The sequence below is a fragment of the Sander lucioperca genome, chromosome 5 (genome assembly GCF_008315115.2).
Source record: "Sander lucioperca isolate FBNREF2018 chromosome 5, SLUC_FBN_1.2, whole genome shotgun sequence".
NCBI classification, from domain to species: domain Eukaryota; kingdom Metazoa; phylum Chordata; class Actinopteri; order Perciformes; family Percidae; genus Sander; species Sander lucioperca.
In genome coordinates, this window is record NC_050177.1 from 5,449,234 (window position 1) to 5,467,434 (window position 18,201).

Sequence of the window (18,201 nt, forward strand, 5' to 3'; positions counted from 1 at the left end):
TTTTGCTGGGTCGCACAATTACCGAAATCAATAGTGGTTCTTTGGCGCCCCCCAGGGGAGGCGCGCCTCACCTATTGAAAACCCCTGGTATAGTACATATTGTGTATACCATTGTTATCTGTTTGTCTGTCTGTAACTGATGTTGTGTATTGTCCTTAACAGGTCTCTCTTAAGAATGAGACCCTGTGTCTCAATGAGATTACCTGTATAAATAAAGGTTAAAAAATAAATAAAGAGAGAGAGAGAGAGAGAGAGAGAGAGCTGATGGTGAGCATGTATGGAGATGTGAATAACCTGATTTCTCTCTGTGCCATGTAGCCTAAACATCACATCCTGAATATGATGAAAAACAGGATAATCCTCATAACTGGAATATTCAAGTCCATGTTAACACATATGATACAAACAACATGCTATATCCGTGGGTTCAGCGATAGCAGCGTTCATAGCAACCAGCAGGTTATCTCCGGCAGTGGCGGGTTGTGTATTTTACACCTGTGCCTTCAGTACTATCCTACAGCAGTTAAATCCCCTTTGAATAACCTCATCATGACACTAGAACATCACCGTGTGGAATAACGTGATTTACCACAAGGCTCAACACCTAGAGACACCTAATACACTACTGCAGAGACATGAACACACACAGACTGAAGCCATCCCTTTCACGCAGTATGACAGGATGCTGCATTACATATAGTCAAAATGAATGGAATTACCAAAGAAACCAAAACAAACCCACAACTACTAATGTGGGGACCACAAAGCAATCAAAATCACAAATTATACAATCAGCAATCAACAGGCCTCCCCACAAATTCCAGCCAAGCAGCGGGGGCTTAACACACACGTCACCACGCACACACAAAGGTCCAGTGGCCACTGCTCAAATCTTTAACACCTAAAGCAAGCAGTATTAGCTAGTAAAATCATTTCACTAAAAAATGTAAAAATGTAAATGAACTTGTAGTGTATACAATATTGAAAATACATATTTTCTTTATTTTATTATATTTCTTTAATTCTAAACATATAATTTTCTGATTCTGACAATCTCAGGGCCAGCAGAGAAGGCCTTGCTGGCCCTGACGGCCCACCTCTGATCTACAGATTGAGTCATAACAATGAATATTCTGATTAATAGCGGATGGCTTCTGGGTGAAATAACATAAATAATGAGGAAAATATAACTGAACATAGCAGAGAGCAGAATAGACTATGTGCACATTTACATATTGTTATCATTAGATGAGTGTCTCATAGAAAAAAATGTACGCACAGTGCGAACAGGATTATGGCTGCCGCTGCCACTGCCACACTATCATTTACAGAGACCCAACAATTCCCCAAAAAGCAAGCATTTGGTGCAACAGTGGACCTTTCTCTGTAAAGAAACATGAACACTACATCACTCTCACACACACATATATTGTGTTTGCACCGCCAGGACTAGGAAAGAACGTTTTCAGGGACTTTTTGAACTTAGAGTCGGTAGTCTCCCAGCACAAGAGGAACTTAGAGAAATAATTGGTCCAGACGTCAGTGTACGTCTCTGATTGATCACATGAGACATGCAGCAACTGACATTTTAAACCTCTAGCTAACTAGTCTGCCGAAAGAGTAATGCTTCATCCACACACTCTTTTCACAGCGTAGACAGCACATTGCTTTGTGCTAAACTATGCTAAACCTGTCCTGGACCTGTCTGTCGAGTTGAAACTGATTTGATCCCAGGAAAGAGGAAAAAAAGGATGTTTCTTCAAACCACGGACAGTTCCTTTAACATACAGAGATGTGTCCAAACTACATCAATTATTAACAACAGGGAGTTATCATTTTAGTTCCTGGAGATGTTCTCCTTTAAAACTTCGTACACAAATATCTCCTTTTTGTTCATCAGTGTTTGTACCTGAGAGTCTCCAGTCTCCAGAGAGGATCCTTCAGTCCCGCTGACAGTAGCTTCACTCTTGAGTCTCCTGGATGATTGTAGCTCAGGTCCAGCTCTCTCAGATGGGAGGGGTTGGAGCTCAGAGCTGAGACCAGAGAAGTACATCCTTCCTCTGAGATCAGACAGCCTGACAGACTGAAAACACACAAAACACACAGGAACCCTCTGTCAACATGTGGAGCCATGTGCTAGTTTCAATTGTTTATTGTCCATGTACCCTTTGGTCCAGATTTAGAATACACCTTTAAAATCAACTGTTCTATTTAATTACTTAACAACAAAAGTAAACAATGAAAAATCCTCATGGAAAGTAACTCTGAGTCTAGAAATTAATAATTATATAATTAATAACTACTGCCCAAGTTTATCGTATCAGCAGACACAAAACAGCTGTTTTATCAACTAAAGTTAGTCAGATTTTAAATGGTCATCAGTTGAATGGGTTAATGAATCCTGACCTGAGAGTCTCCAGTGTGCAGTGTGGACTCTTCAGTCCATCAGAGATCAGCTTCCCTCCTGAATCCTGCAGGTCATTGTTACTCAGGTCCAGCTCTCTCAGACTAGAGGACTGGGAGCTGAGAACTGAGGACAGAGCTTCACAGCTTCTGTCTGACAGGTTACAGCCACTCAGTCTGGAGAGACAATAAGAAGGAAACAAGTTATTTATATTTAACTCCTGTTGAAAGATAGCAGAGTATTTATTGTTGAATAAATCCCACTTACAGAGCTTTGTTGGAGGCTTTGACCACTGGCATCAGCCTCAGAAGAGCCTCCTCTGAAGCAGAGAATTTCTTCAGGTCAAACACGTCCAGATCTGACTGTGATGACAGTAAGATGAAGACCAGAGCTGACCACTCAGCAGGAGACAGTTCATCTGTGGAGAGACTTCCTGAACTCAGGGAATGTTGGATCTCCTCTACTAGAGAACGATCATTCATTTCATTCAGACAGTGGAACAGACTGATGCTTCTCTCTGCAGACAGATTCTCACTGAACTTCTTCTTGATGTACTCGACTGTTTTCTGAATGGTCTCTGAGCTACTTCCTGTCTGTGTCATCAGGCCTTGTAGGAGATTCTGATTGGCCTGCAGTGAAAGTCCCAGGAGGAAGCGGAGGAACAAGTCCAGGTGTCCATTTGGACTCTGTAAGGCCTTGTCCACAGCACTCTGGTAGAAACATGTTGATTTGTCTCTGAACACTTCAGACCACCACGATGTTGTTTGTTCTTCTGACAGCAGGTTGACTCCAGAGTTGATGAATGTCAGATGGACATGTAGAGCAGCCAGAAACTCCTGAACACTCAGATGAACGAAGCAGAACACCTTGTCCTGGTACAGTCCACTCTCCTCTTTAAAGATCTGTGTGAACACTCCTGAGTACACTGAGGCTGATCTGATATCGATGCCACACTCCGTCAGGTCTGATTCATAGAAGATCAGGTTGCCTTTCTGCAGCTGCTCAAAAGCCAGTTTCCCCAGAGAATCAATCATCGTCGTCGTCTCTTTATTCCAGTTTGAATCGGTCCCAGCTTCTCCACCGTATTTGATGTTCTTCAGTTTGGACTGAACCACCAGGAAGTGGATGTACATCTCAGTCAGGGTCTTGGGCAGCTCTCCTCCCTCTCTGGTCTTCAACACATCCTCCAGAACTGTAGCAGTTATCCAGCAGAAGACTGGGATGTGGCACATGATGTGGAGGCTTCGTGATGTCTTGATGTGGGAGATGATTCTGCTTTCCTGCTTCTTGTCTCTGGATCGCTTCCTGAAGTACTCCTCCTTCTGTGGGTCAGTGAACCCTCTGACCTCTGTCACCATGTCAACACATTCAGGAGGGATCTGATTGGCTGCAGCAGATCGTGTGGTAATCCAGAGGCGAGCAGAGGGAAGCAGATTCCCTCTGATGAGGTTTGTCAGCAGCACATCCACTGAAGCAGATTCTGTAACATCAGTCAGGATCTCAGTGTTGTGGAAGTCCAGAGGAAGTCGACACTCATCCAGACCGTCAAAGATGAACACAACCTGGAACTCTTCAAACCTGCAGAATCCTGCTTCTTTGGTTTCACTGAAGAAGTGATCAACAAGTTCCACTAAGCTGTACCGTTTCTCTTTCAGCACGTTCAGCTCTCTGAAAGTGAATGGAAATGTGAACTGGATGTCCTGGTTAACTTTGCCTTCAGTCCAGTCCAGAGTGTACTTCTGTGTTAAGACTGTTTTCCCGATGCCAGCCACTCCCTTAGTCATCACTGTTCTGATTGGTTCATCTCTTCCAGGTGGGGCTTTAAAGATGTCTTCTCGTCTGATTGTTGTTTCTGGTCTATCTGGTTTTCTGGACGCTGTTTCAATCTGTCTGACCTCATGTTCATCATTGACCTCTGCAGTCCCTCCCTCCATGATGTAGATCTCTGTGAACATCTGATTCAGAAGGGTTTGGTTTCCTGCTTTAGCAATGCCCTCAAACACACACTGGAACTTCTTGTTTAGGTTAGATTTGAGTTTACGTTTACAAACTCCAGCAGAACTTCCTGAATGAATACATAACAAAAAAGCTCATTAAGTAGTTTTGCAAAGAAAAATGGAACATACTTGGACCCTTCTCTGGAGACATTAGTAAACGTCCCATTAGTCCAGCAAGTTCAATCTTTAGAGAAATTCTCTTACTGCTCTGCAGACGGTCAGCCAGCTCCTCCTGCTTCATTCTCCTCAGGAAGTGCAGTGTGATCTTCAGAAATGACTCTCTGCTGCTCCTCTGCTCTTCATCTTCAGCCTCATCCTCCCTCTGACTCTCTAAGCATTCTGGGTAATCTGGATTCAAAACCTTATGGATCTTCTTCAGCTCGTTCTTCACAAAAGTGCCAATGTTATCCTTCAGCAGCTGTAACAGAAGATTATATGAATGACAAAATCAAACTGAAATCATGGAAGCAAACATCAGATACTTGTTGGACAGACTGACAACCCACTGGTCTGAAAAGTGCAGCATGGAGATGATTGTGAACAGAATAGATGTAAAAGTAGTTGTTGTACATGTACAGACCATAAATATGGAATCCAGGTGTGTTTGATGCTGCTGGGCAGACTGACCACTGGGAACCTCTGAGCTCTCCTGGTCCACTCTGTGGAGGAATCAGGAAGAATTAGCTCACATCATGTCTGTGCACACAGAGACAAACACAAGGTAATTTCCTGTGACTTAAAGTGTTGATTACAACATTGAATCAGATGGTTTCCCCTGACATTAAAGTGTTGGTGGTACTGCTGACCCCACTGTGAATCAACAGAAAGAACTAAGAAGTAAACAAGGGCTACCCAACATGGTTGGCCTAAAGGACTCTAAAGCAGCAGACTGATATCATGATGCAAGGAGGTCTGCAGCTTCTGTGGTCATGGAGCCAAACATTTGTAGGTAGAAGAAGTTTTGGGGAGTCAACAGTGAAAAACCTTCTGTTGGCCTGAAAGCGATTTTGGCAAACCATCAGCCGACTCAGGATGGGGAAGCAGAGGTTAGATGGCCTGTTTGTAGTCGGGGACAACAGCTGACCTGGACTGAGGATACTGTTGGATGGTGGTTCCCTTTGTTTTGCATCCCCTTATTGACTTCTGATCTGACATCCATCCATCTGGGTATGGTGTGTTACAGCTACCACAAAAGTACTCAATGACATTACATCCGCATTAGATACCAAACACCTTGCCAAATCTTTTGACTCTGTGGACCACAATTCACTCATTCACAGACTTAGCAGCATTGGTGTCACTGATAACTCACTGGTTTGGTTTTCTAATTATCTTTCTCACTGGGTGCAACATTTAAGATTTGAACACATTTTCTCCCGGTCACCAGGGGTATCCCCCAAGGCTCCATACTTGGCCCCACACTTTTGTCAATATATATTAATAACATTCCTCAGGCAGCTGGTAATTCACTCATTCACTTATATACTGATGATAAAATTATTTATGCCATTGGTCCCTCCCCTGATGATGTTCAAGCTACCCTGCAAGATAGCTTCATCCAACTACACCAGTCTTTGTCACAACTCAAACTCACTCTCAATACCTCCAAAACTAAAGTCATGTGGTTTTCCCATAAGGGTACTACCCCTTCTCCCGCACTTAACATTACCACTTGCAGGGGAGCTATCCTTGAACAAGTCACTGAATATAAATACTTGGGCATCTGGTTGGAAACTTCACTTTCTTTCTCCATCCACATATCAGAGCTGCAATCTAAGGTCAAGGCCAAGCTGGTTTCCTTTCCTTTACAGAAACTGCTTCACTTTCATCACTTCTGCCAAACTCACTCCCATTCAAATGACAATTCTACCCATGTTAGATTATGGTGACACTATATACAGGGTTGCTTGCAAGACCACTCTATCAAAACTCGACACTCTTTACCATTCCACTATCAGGTTTGCCACAAATGCCCCCTTCAATGCACACCACTGCACCCTATATTTATTTGTCAATGTCCCTCCCTTCACACTCGCTGTAAGATTCACTGGTTCACTTTCATTTACAAGACCCTTCTTGGCCGATCACCTCCTTACTTAGGTCACCTGCTGCAGCCAAAGTCTGTCACATACAACACCCGGTCCTCACTTCATCTTTAATTAAGCATTCCCAAAACCAACTCTGCCTCTGGTCTTGCATCTTTCCAATCTGCTGTCGCTCGTGACTGGAGCGCTCTGCAAAAGATACTCAAACTGGACTAACTAATTTCCATTTCATCCTTCAAAACCATCATATCATCGTTGTTTACGGACATATGCAGTTGCTTCTCTACATAATCTTTCTTTTCTAGCTAAATATTTGAATGGTTTCTCCCTCTCTTACTCACCCATGTAACTGTGCACTTATCTTGGTATAAGTGTTTATTGTTTTCTGTGTAGTATTTCAAATTGTATTTTATGTAATTTCTAAACTGTATGTATTTCTAATGTATTCATGTTATAGCCCTCCTTCCCTTTCCCTAAGTGGCTATGACACTTGTCAGACCGCCATTGTGAATAAGAACCTCTTCTTAATGACTTGCCTGTAAAAACTAAAGGTGAAATAAAAAAAAAAAAACATGAAATAAAATTGAAAAAACATCCAAATGTCAAACCCACATCCAACATTTGTGAAGAATTTTGCGTTTTGACCAATTTGGGTCAGGAAACTTGGGGGGGGGGGGATCTGGTCATGAACCCACTCACTGAAACTTGGCCTTAACTGTCCAGACTCAAATAGCAGAAGTCTTCTCATGGTAAATAGTGTCCTGACCCAGGTGACACAAACACTTACCAAGGGTCGCTGGTTCTCCAGGGGGGATGTGCAGATGAAGTTACCCTGGAAGGGGCACTCTGAGGCGCATACATCCCAACCATCCCCCTGGTATTCCCAGTTGGAGAAGAACATTTGGGAAGAATTTTGCCATTCATGATTTTTATCCTACCCTATGGCTATGGGAGATTTAAAATGCTTTTTAATGGGGCTAAAACGCCAGATAATATTGGACCAAACCAGGTCCAATATTAAATTGAGATCTACAGTTGAAGACTGGTCTTACTGGACAGCTTTCAGATGAGAGGATATAAATATATGTGAAGAAGAAAGACGGCAACATTTTTTTTCAAAACTTCTCTGGATACACAAAACTTGAAACATGAATCAGTAATGTTATAATATTATTAACAGCTTACCTCTTTTCAGCAGTGGGTTGCTCTCCTTTAAAACTAATATAGCGTTCATTTGACCAGTCGCTCTTGAAGGACACAAAGCTGGGTTCAGGTTCAGCAGAGTCTGGTCTTTGATGGATCCTGTTACACAGAGAGTAAGACCAACAGGGATGGAAATTCACTTTTTATTATTCAGAAACAAAAAGCTGGAGATACAAGCAGCAACTAAAACAAGATTAACTCAAAGAAGTTCAATAAATTAAAAAAAAAAAAGTGGATTAGAAAGATAAAACACCAGAGAATATATTGGACCAAACCAGATCCAATAATTACCTAAAGTCAAGAGTTGAAGACTGGTTTAACTGGACAACTTTCAGATGTGAGAATATAAATGGATGTGAAGAAGAAAGATGCTGAAAATAAACTCCAAAAACTTCTCTGGATACATAAAAGTTAAAACATGATTCAGTAATATTATAATATTAACAGCTTACCTCTTTTCAGCAGAGGGTTGCTCTCCTTTAAAGTTAATATAGTGTTCATGTGACCAGTCGCTCTTAAAGGACACACAGCTGGGTTCAGGTTCAGGTTCAGGTTCAGGTTCAGGTTCAGGTTCAGGTTCAGGGGACTCTGGTCTCTGCTGGGTCCTGATAGAAAAACACATTTATTGAGGGTCACATGTTCATTCCTTCTTCTTCTTCTTCTTCTTCTTCTTCTTCTTCTTCTTCTTCTTTCCTTTGGCTGTCACCCTACTGAACTCTTGCTCTGCATCCCGGTGACAATTTAACCTACAACCCCCCCTGGACAATTTGCACTACCCTATCCCACCCATACTGATCTATTTATTTATTTACAGATGTATATACTGTAATTACACTTATACATAGCCATATTCTACTGCTCTTCATACTATTCATCCTGCACATACACTTATTCTTACTACTCTTATGTTACCACACTGCACATAGCTGTACATACTGTACATATCTGTCTACATGGTTCATACAGAATATCCATATTAATTGTTTCTCTTATTATATACTGTGTTAATACACTGCATATATCTTCTGTATATTATTCTTACTACTAGTATAATTTATTCTGCTCCTATAACACTGCAATATATTTCTTGTCCTGTCTATGCACAACCTGTCTATACTTTGAATGTCATATTGCACTTTTGTGCTTTATTTGCACTTCTGGTTGGATGCAAGCTGCATTTTGCTGTCTTTGTACTCTGCACAATGACAATAAAGTTTAATCTAATCTAATCTAAAATATAATATTAATATTAATATGTATGTAGGCCTAATTATTAACAATTAAATATCAATAATGCTTTACTTTCTGTCCAAAACTCAATAAAAATATCTTTTGAAATCAGAATAAAAAAAATCTAAATATAATATTTCAAAATGTTGTCTAAACAGAAAGATATTTTGAGTGAGACAGGAAATTATTTTGCAAAAATATTCTCATTTCAGTCATCAACTACAATAATTTCTTTCCACAAAATTACAAAAAAACACTTTATTTGTGCATGAGACTGACACAAAACAACCCGGATGGGACGTAGTTACATCCAATGAGACTCGTTCCATTTTGCTGGATGTTCACAACTCACCTCAATCTTCTTCTTAACATTTCAATTTACCTTTCCATTGCAATTCGCTCCTTCTGCCATTCAAGTCTCTCCATCAATCCTCCCTCCTCAATTTCAACTAGCCTCTCCTCCATTTCTATTCTCCTCTCCCTTACAGGTCTTTTTTTAAAGTAGCGGTGGCTCCATGGACCGGTTACTCTTCATGGACACACAGCTGGGTTCAGGTTCAAGACCACTTTTTAATCTCCAGCAACAGGAGCTAGAATAGAATAAAATAGAATGCCACTTATTGTCATTATACACATGTACAAAAAGATTAAAAGCAACTCTTTCCAGTGTCAACAATGTAATACCATAAGTAGTGCAAAAGAAGAAAAAGGGGGGAGGGGGGGTAAAGGGTAAGGTGCACAGTTCTGAGAGGCTATATACATATATAAAAAATATAAAGATAGATATGGTTATATACAGTGTGATATACAGTGTGAAGCAGTGATGGAGTACTGGACTCGGATTCGAGTCCGACTCAAGTCTCTATTCTCTGGACTCGTGACTTGACTTGGACCCGTGGACTGAGAACTCGAGACTCAACTCGGACTCGAGGATATACAAAATCGGACGTTGGATGAAGTTTCTGACTTAATAGGTTCTAAAAATTTTATATAAGATGTTAACACTTTTTCCTGTTTCGGCCGGGATCTCGTTTTCCTCACAGCCACACATACGCTTCTCAGTCGGACACCGCTACTGCTCGCTCTCCTTGCTTGACAACACACTCACTGACGTCACTTACTTAACGCTGCATTCTCGCTCTTTTAGTGCATGATTCGCAGGCAGGTTCTTTTCCCTTTTGTGGTGGTTAGATGGCTGTGTTATAATAACAAAAGGTCTGGTCTGCACTGACATTCAGACAATTTTGCTCATGATGCCCATTCAATTTCCCAGTGTATGCCTATTGTGTTCACACAGCCATATAATCACACCTGTTGACATTCTTGTGAAATTTTTGTGTTATCATAACAAAAGGTCTACACTGGCTAATTGAATGAGCATCATGAGCACAAATGTCTGAATGCAACAATTCCACCACTCTGAAAAAACAGTTTTGGGGGACAGTAGTTAGTAGAACTGTTTAGAAGTGGACTGTCCTTATAAATACGTTCCTGTAAGTTACTTGGTCTGAAAGAGACTCATGTTCACATTTTGGAAAATGCAGAGAGATGTGCCCCGGATCGTGAAGTTCGCCTACACGGATTTTACATCCAAAGCTGGAAAGAGCAGTGCTAAATGTTGTGTGTGTAATCACACAATTGAGGAAAAGACTGGGACAACTTAGGGACAAAAAGTAAGTAAAATGCTTTCCATTGGCTAACGTTAGCTTTAGCTAGAAAATAACGTAGCTGCTGAATTGACTCAACCATCGCAGATGCCACTTCGCTGTTTTTATAACCCCGCAACTAAGCGTTGTCTGTGTGGGGTTTTGACATGTTTAACCACAGTTGCGTACGCTATATCGGCATTGCTACCCTTGTAAACTGCACCCCACATAGTCCGCGCCGCGGTAAACCACTCTGCGCTGGCTGTGTTTTCTTATGGAGAGAGCGGTGGAGACAACTTGGAGGAAAGCGCTAACGTTACCCTTGCTTTACGCTGTTTTAAAGTTCTAGTTATTTCAATTTAACAGCTTAATGACGGCAGTAAAACTCTATTTCACACTATGGTGGTTATACTTACCAGTTAATATGTGGTTCACATGCGTATATTCATCATCAATGATAATTTATTGATCAATAGAAAATGTATTTCAAAATACAAAACATTACACTTCCTAAAGTTTTGTATTCATAACACGATTGTATTGTTAAAATTAACTACTAGTAATAGTAAATCACTCAATAGCTGACTGGATTGAATTCTGGATTCAGTGAGACACTTAAAAAAAACTCTAAAACACCTCAATATTTTTTGTGCTGTGATAGAACTGCATCACAAGGAAAACATATAATTGACTAATGCATATGATAATAAACAGAAGAAGCTTGTCGTTTTATTATTAACTGTTAACTTGCTTTATATTGTCTTTGCAATCTCTTTTTTCTCTCGCTTTTTCCTGACAGCCACACATGCTCGATGGCGTTTTTTGCCCCCAATTGCTCCTTCCAGGCAGCGCTGCGACCACTGCCTTCAAGGCACCTGACCCTAACCTTAACCCTTAACCCTAACCCTAAAAGATCTTATCAATAGCTGTTGCTTGCCTCTCTCCATTGTTGACAATGAGGACTTCAGGCACTTCCTTCATGTCCTGGACCCTCATTATAGGTCTATAGCAAGATCCACTATCCCCTCTGTGACCATTCCAGGAAAGGTAAAAGTTCAGAAGGAATGGATAAAGAGCCAGCTGGCAGAAGCATCGAGTGTTGCTGTTACTACAGATATTTGGAGTGATCGCAAGATGCGGCAATGATGTTTGAATGCTATGCTGAAGTAGCCTGGAAAATCTAGATGCACCCTAGCGGCAGAAAATGTAATTTGCAGCCAGGGTCATCTAGCAACTCTCCGTTGGCTTGCGAGCTGGAAAAACCAAACTCTTGTCAGGCCAATCACATCGTGTATAGAGTCGGTGGGCGGGCGTAACATAATGACGGCAGAGTTGCGACGGTTCTCCGTGAATTCCCTGCTACTTGAAAACAAAGAAGATGGCTGCTGCTGCTGGCGAACAGCGGTCTTTGGAATCGGCTTTGGCCGCGACTCTGGAAGACTTGGAGTTCAGCTTTTCTTTGAGAAAAGAACAAAGAACGGCACTGAAGTCATTCTTAAAAAAGGAAGATGTGTTCGGAGTTTAAAGTTTAATCTATCAACTAGCGTTGCTCTGGTTGGTTGTAGCGCTATCCTATTGCATGCAGAGGAAATTTGAAAGACAACTGTTTATCCCGCCCCTCGGATTGAGCCCAGCCAATGGTGAGTTCCCAGAACCAACATCTGGATGTGGGTCTGGCTTGTCAGGTCACTGCTGTATTACTGTGTTGCAACGTGTATATGTAATCAATGTAAAAGAAATTATGCTGTGTGGCAGAAAAAAAGTCAGTAAATAAACTCCCTTTGCAATCGTGACAGTGGTGTCATTTTTGTTTAATGAAGACCCTCCTTTATAATTATATCAGCTCTTTAAAGGTGCCAGAGTGGAGAAATGTAGTCTTGAAATATAACACAGACTCAACCTTGATGACTCAACTCGGACTCGAACACTGGGGACTCGAGACTCGACTCTGACTCAACAATTGGTGACTCCACTACACCACTGGTGTGAAGTAATGAAGTTGCACAGAATTATAATATGCTGGAGAAACTAGAAGCAATCAAGCAGAAAATAAAGTCTGAATCTCTTGACTGAATGATTTCTGCTCTCTGCTCATCCTGCTCTGTCATTCATTATCTTTCTGGGAGAACAGGAACATTGATAAGACTCCAAATTAAGGACATGAAGACACTTCTCCTCCTCCTCCACACATCACTACAACAGTAACAGAGGCATTTAGGTCTCTACATTTTATTCTGAAAGGTCCCAGAGGAAACAGTAGAGTCCTGTTGTGTCTGACTTTACGCTGGTGGAGACGACGGTTTGTTGTCTGACAGCAGGAGAAAGGAAATAACTAGAGGCCATCTTATGATGGATTCACACCGGCCAAATCAAGCCAGGGGCTTAAAGTTGGTCCTTCCTTACTTCCTCCCCTCCTACTTCCTCCCCCCTTGCTCAGACCCCACCCATCTTCAACTCGGCCTTCATTTAGATCTGAGCTACACAGCTGTAAAGTTTCCTGACTGCAGCCTCACGGTTGTGACAGACAGACGTATAAACACCTGGCAAAGTATTTAAAACCTCCTCTGTAGTAGTTCATGTTACAACATGGAGATTTATCTTCAACACAAGAGTCGTCCAAACTTTCTCAGGAAATAAGAAGTGAAGTAGAAACATTATATTTAACTTTACAGAGCCAGAAACTAACCCTGAAGAGACCAAAGACTAACGTGTTGTTAAACTATCAAACAGCAACTTACAGTTTTAAGGTATATTTGGTGGCCACGCTGCGTTGCTGATGTGTGGAGAAGGAACTTCGTTGACGCTGTTCTTGATTATAAAAAGGTTTATTATATCAGAGATTTCAGCATCAATTTACAGACACCATGGACATCTGGAGAGACGACTGACCCAAACCTCAAAATTTGCCGCCCTGCCTTTTCTTTGTTTGTATACGGTATATATTCCATGCCTTGTATTAACATAAGACGAGATATATGTGAGTATATGATTGGAACAGAAGACTGACCAATCCATGCCTGTTATCTGGCATAACTCCAAAAAAGGTCTCTTCTGTCTTAGGGGGACCTCTGCGTGGGGTAAAGTTCATGCATCTCCTTATACCAAGAACTTAGATCACAATTGTAAATCGTCAGATACCAGTTTCTCTCTCTCTCTCTCTCTCTCTCTCTCTCACACACACACACACACACACACACACACACACACACACACACACACAGCCTTTACAAATGAGTTCAAACACTTTCATTATGTTTCTCTGAAACAAAACGGAATACGGTGCCAGATGATGTAGGTTTAAATTAAAGTATATTTAATATGTATATTTTAAACGTTACAGAAGAGTTAAATTACCTTCAGCTGGAGCTTCACACGGAGAGAAAAAGCTGTGTCACAAAATCTGGGAAGTGAAAGTAATCTTTAAACAGGAAACAAGAGGAAACACCCAGAGAGGGACAGCATCAAACTAACCCAAATTCCCCAGTTAGTCTTCATCTCTGAGCTGGTGATGACGTCATGGCGCCCTCTGGTGACATCAGCAGGAACTACATGCAGAGCTCCACCAAACATATTCACACATTAAAACGTGTTTACAGATTTATTAGTTTAATTTCGTTCCAGAGAATTTAATTCTTTAACTCGTGCAATCCCAAACGGTTTAATTCTACTCATAAACAATGACTTAAGTTATGGTGCACACGATATATATCACAGCCTTTACTATCATTGGATGGAATCAAACTAACGCACATAAAGTGTAACAATAAGCAGAGTCGCATAGTGTGTGTGTGTCTCTGTGTGTGTGTGTGTGTGTGTACTGAGACTCAGAGGACCAATCAGTCAGGAGTTTGAGTTATTTTATCAAGTGCTATTTACAACAGTAGTTACACATTACAGGAGATAAAGTCACTGTGTTTCTATGGCAACAGCAACTGTTCAGACGACTGCTCCCCCCCCCCAAATATTACCTACAGGATTAGACTTTAGTGGAAGATGCACTTGTTTTGTGCATGATTCTACATGAATTACCTTTCAAACTGTTTACAGTGTCAATGGAGCAGGAGAACACTTTACCCACCAGACTCCATGTAAATAATCAGGACTTTTAGCGTGTATAGAGCCAACATATTTCCACATGTAAATGGGTGAATTTAGGGTTTATTTCAACCAACCCAGAGTGGTGATTGTTGGAACAGTGGAAAGATGAACAAAGATGACTTTTGGTAGTTTTATTTAGTTTCTGTCCACTTTGAATGAAGTGTGTTTTACGATGATAAAAGTACTGATTATTTACATGGAGTCTGGTGGGTTTGGTGATGGGGATTTCGGGGCTGAAGATTGTTGTTCCCATCAGTCACTTAGACACAAAAACATGTTAAAATAAGGTCCAGGTTGATAGGTCCCCCTTTATAGGGGGGGAGGAGCTGCCGTCTGAAGGGTTAACTCATCAAATCAACGTTGCATAAAGAAATCATCATCAGAACAAAGCTGAGCAGCAACATGGAGAAAATAAACACTCAGAGTTAAACAGAGAGAGGAGGCAGGTCAAAGGTCACGGAGCTCCGCACTACAGCACGCTGACCAGTCCCTCCAGAAAGACGTGATTATGCGATCCCATAATTCAACGCATAATCAGTCAAAGTCCTCAGATTTATTTCGGGGGCTGCATTTTTTCAGATACGCCGCACTTTCGCCGCATAAATTGCCGATTTCCGCGCAAAATATGCGGGGCTTGCATGATTTCATAATCCCTGCATTTTTGTTGCAAAAAAGTCACATATATCTTAGCGGAAAGTTGAAAAATGTTGCGTTTACTTCACACAAGAGCAGCCATTTTCCCCTGTTGCCATGGGAACGTAATGAAGTGACGTAATGAAGTGACGTAATGAAGTGACGTAATTACGCGACGTGAACGTCATCGAAAAGCTGCAAACCCCGCGATGAAGCCACGAGGAAACCGCAGTTTTTGCAAGTTCCCGCAATTTCATCGCATAACATTGCATAAATATCCCGCATATTCCATCGCATTTTTTAAGAAAACGTGCCGCATAATCAAGGATTTTAGCCCAAAACAATCACAAAAAAACGTATTTGTTTGGAAGGACTGACTGAACCAATTTAAATGACGGTAGATGAAGAAACCAGCAGGTAGAAACTAGGGCTGCACGATTATTTTGATCAATATATTGATCACGATTAATTATCACGATCATTTGTTGATTTTAATAATCAAGGATTTTTGTCCGCAACAATCACAAAAAAAAAAAATTCTGGAAGGACTGATTACATTTCCATCAAGCAGGAGGGTGTGAGTCTGTGTGTGTGTGTGTGTGTGTATGTGTGTGTCTGTGTGTATATATATGTGTGTCTTTGTGTGTGTGTGTGTGTGTGTGTGTGTGTGTTTCCACTAATTGCACTTGAGTTTGAGGATATGAAGATCACATTACCAGTCAGAGATATCTGCAGGTTGTTTTGGCATTTTTATGGAAATGTTTCGGGAAGGCTGAAACAAAAACTCAACAAACAGAACCTTCAACACAACCAGCTCAGGATCAACTACAACTCCCATGATGCTTAGACACTAAATACCAACAATAACGTAAAAAAAAACAACAAATGAGTAGATTTTTTCCAGAATAAAGTCCCTTATTGGTGGACACCGGAAGGGGCGGGACTTGGCCTCTCTATACATACTCTGTAAGAGGCTGAGAACAGGAAGAGGCGGGACTTGGCCTCTCTATACATACTCTATAAGAGGCTGAGAAAGTAACTGGTTGTGTTGAAGGAGAGTTTATCATTAAGTTAAAACTAATAATGCAGCTGCAGAGAAAACATGTCACAGATATACGGTGGAGGCGGAGCTTAATCATGTCTGACAGGAAGTGACAGTAACGTGGAGTGACATCATCGCGTCTAAAGGAATATTCTGTGATACTTTACACCTGAAAAATGGCCGTAACACAGCAGATAAACACGGCCACGTTCAGCTGCTTCTCATGTCTCTCATCTCATATCTCCTCGGTCCTCGGTGAAGGCCGTCTGTGTGTGTTTGTGTCTCTGTGTGCATGTGCGACTCTGTGTGTGTCTGTCTGTCTGTCTGTCAGTCAAAGCTCTTATTTCTTCCCAGAGGACCGAGGAGGGATCATGGAGGAGATATGAGCGAGGATCCAGAGAGCAGCCTTCCTGGAAGCTGAAGGAGTTTCTAACTCCGGACAACTTCCCTCACACAGAAGTCTGTTAACTGTCTCTCAAAATAGTTTCACGGCAGATTCTCACAACCTTTCCCAGAAAGTTCCCAGATCGACATCGCTTAAAAACCAGATCCCCTCTCTTTGCATTATTACCGTGTACTTCCCTGTGTACTTCACCGTGTACCCTCTCGGTTTGATAAACACATTTTAAACGTGCGGTACGACCATTCTTCTGCGGCGTCTATTGATATGAAACGTGAAGTCAGAATCAGGACGAACACGTCGTCCAACAATCAGGAGGAACAGTGAAGATCTGTTATACATTCTGTGCAAAATTAGACGAAAAAGTAGTCCACACAACATCATCATCATCATCTACGGTGAGGTTTCTATATGTACAGTTAGTTTCTAAGACGTTAGTACCATCGTTGTCCCGCGGGCAGCAGGACGGAGACATTCCTCAGAGGGACGAAATAATCCACCTTCAGACACAACTCTGTTAATCAAGTTGACGTTACGCATGGCTGTAAAACGTTACAGTACACATTGGCGCGCGCCAGCTTGGCTACTGTAAAACGGCCGTAAGTTCTTTGTCTAAATGGAGAGAGGTTGGCCTGTTCTCCTCTCTCCTCATTGGTCCACACGTACCCATTGCTACCAGCCATGTTTTCGCGCCGCGTTATGGTAATATACCCGGGATGAAGCCGACGGCGGAAACAGCATCAGTCATGTGACTTACATGACTGATGCTGTCCAAAATTCGAGTCTATTCTCTGGACTCAAGAGGGCTATGTCACGCAACAACTGAAGACCGGAAGACCGTCTCTCTGAGTGGGGATACGGCTCTTCCGGTAGCACCGTACTAGTTGGCCACTTGTGGCAGAGACATTTGTGGCGCTTACCCACTGCTAGTACCAGCTCAAGTCTTTAAATGACTTCAGTTTAAATCGGCCGTTGGACAGTCTGGCGAGGTCGGTGACTCGAGTCTGTCGGTGTGTTCCGCGCCGTCGTCCGTCGGAGGAGCCGTCTGCCTTCATTTGGGCTGATTTGACATGTTGGATCGGAAGGCGGGCAGTCAGACTCATATGAGCCATCTGATTGGTGGAGAGCTAAGCAGGAAACGGGGAGCGAGATGAGCGTGACTAGAGTCTCTCAAAATCTGACAAAAATCTTTTAAACTGACCTTTGTTGATCTGAAATGAAGACAGATTCAGCAACTGCACGGCCTATTTCTCTCTTCAAATGTTTCCAGAAACACGTTTCGGTGAACTATTTTAGTAAAATATGAGATCGTATTCTCAACGAGCCGCCATTATGCCCGGTTTTGAAATTCAGGAGAAACCAGACCCACGTGACGCGTTTGTCCAATCAGCTGCCGGTTTTCCTTTTTTTGGGCAACAATACAGATTAGCGCCGCCTGCTGTTACGGAGACGTATTACGTCTCGCGCACACGCAGAACGTACGCTGAAGTCGGCGTCGCTTCG

General features: G+C 41.9%; 1 protein-coding gene and 1 long non-coding RNA gene across 2 annotated transcripts; both read right to left on the reverse strand.

Moving 5' to 3' along the window:
- Window positions 1-2,652: 2,652 nt before the first annotated feature.
- LOC116067385 (NLR family CARD domain-containing protein 3-like) lies at window positions 2,653-9,344 on the reverse strand. Its single transcript, XM_031323810.2, has 6 exons — window positions 9,262-9,344; window positions 8,102-8,163; window positions 7,632-7,748; window positions 7,234-7,292; window positions 4,606-4,819; window positions 2,653-4,469 (listed from the first exon to the last, which is right to left on the reverse strand). Exons 1-6 carry the CDS (start codon window positions 9,342-9,344, stop codon window positions 2,668-2,670), a joined length of 2,337 nt encoding a protein of 778 aa, XP_031179670.2. The 3' UTR covers window positions 2,653-2,667.
- Window positions 9,345-16,026: 6,682 nt separating this feature from the next.
- On the reverse strand, window positions 16,027-17,683 carry LOC118495062. Its single transcript, XR_004897371.1, has 2 exons — window positions 16,805-17,683; window positions 16,027-16,549 (listed from the first exon to the last, which is right to left on the reverse strand). It is a non-coding gene; the product is annotated as an uncharacterized LOC118495062 (long non-coding RNA).
- Between the last annotated feature and the right edge of the window lie 518 nt (window positions 17,684-18,201).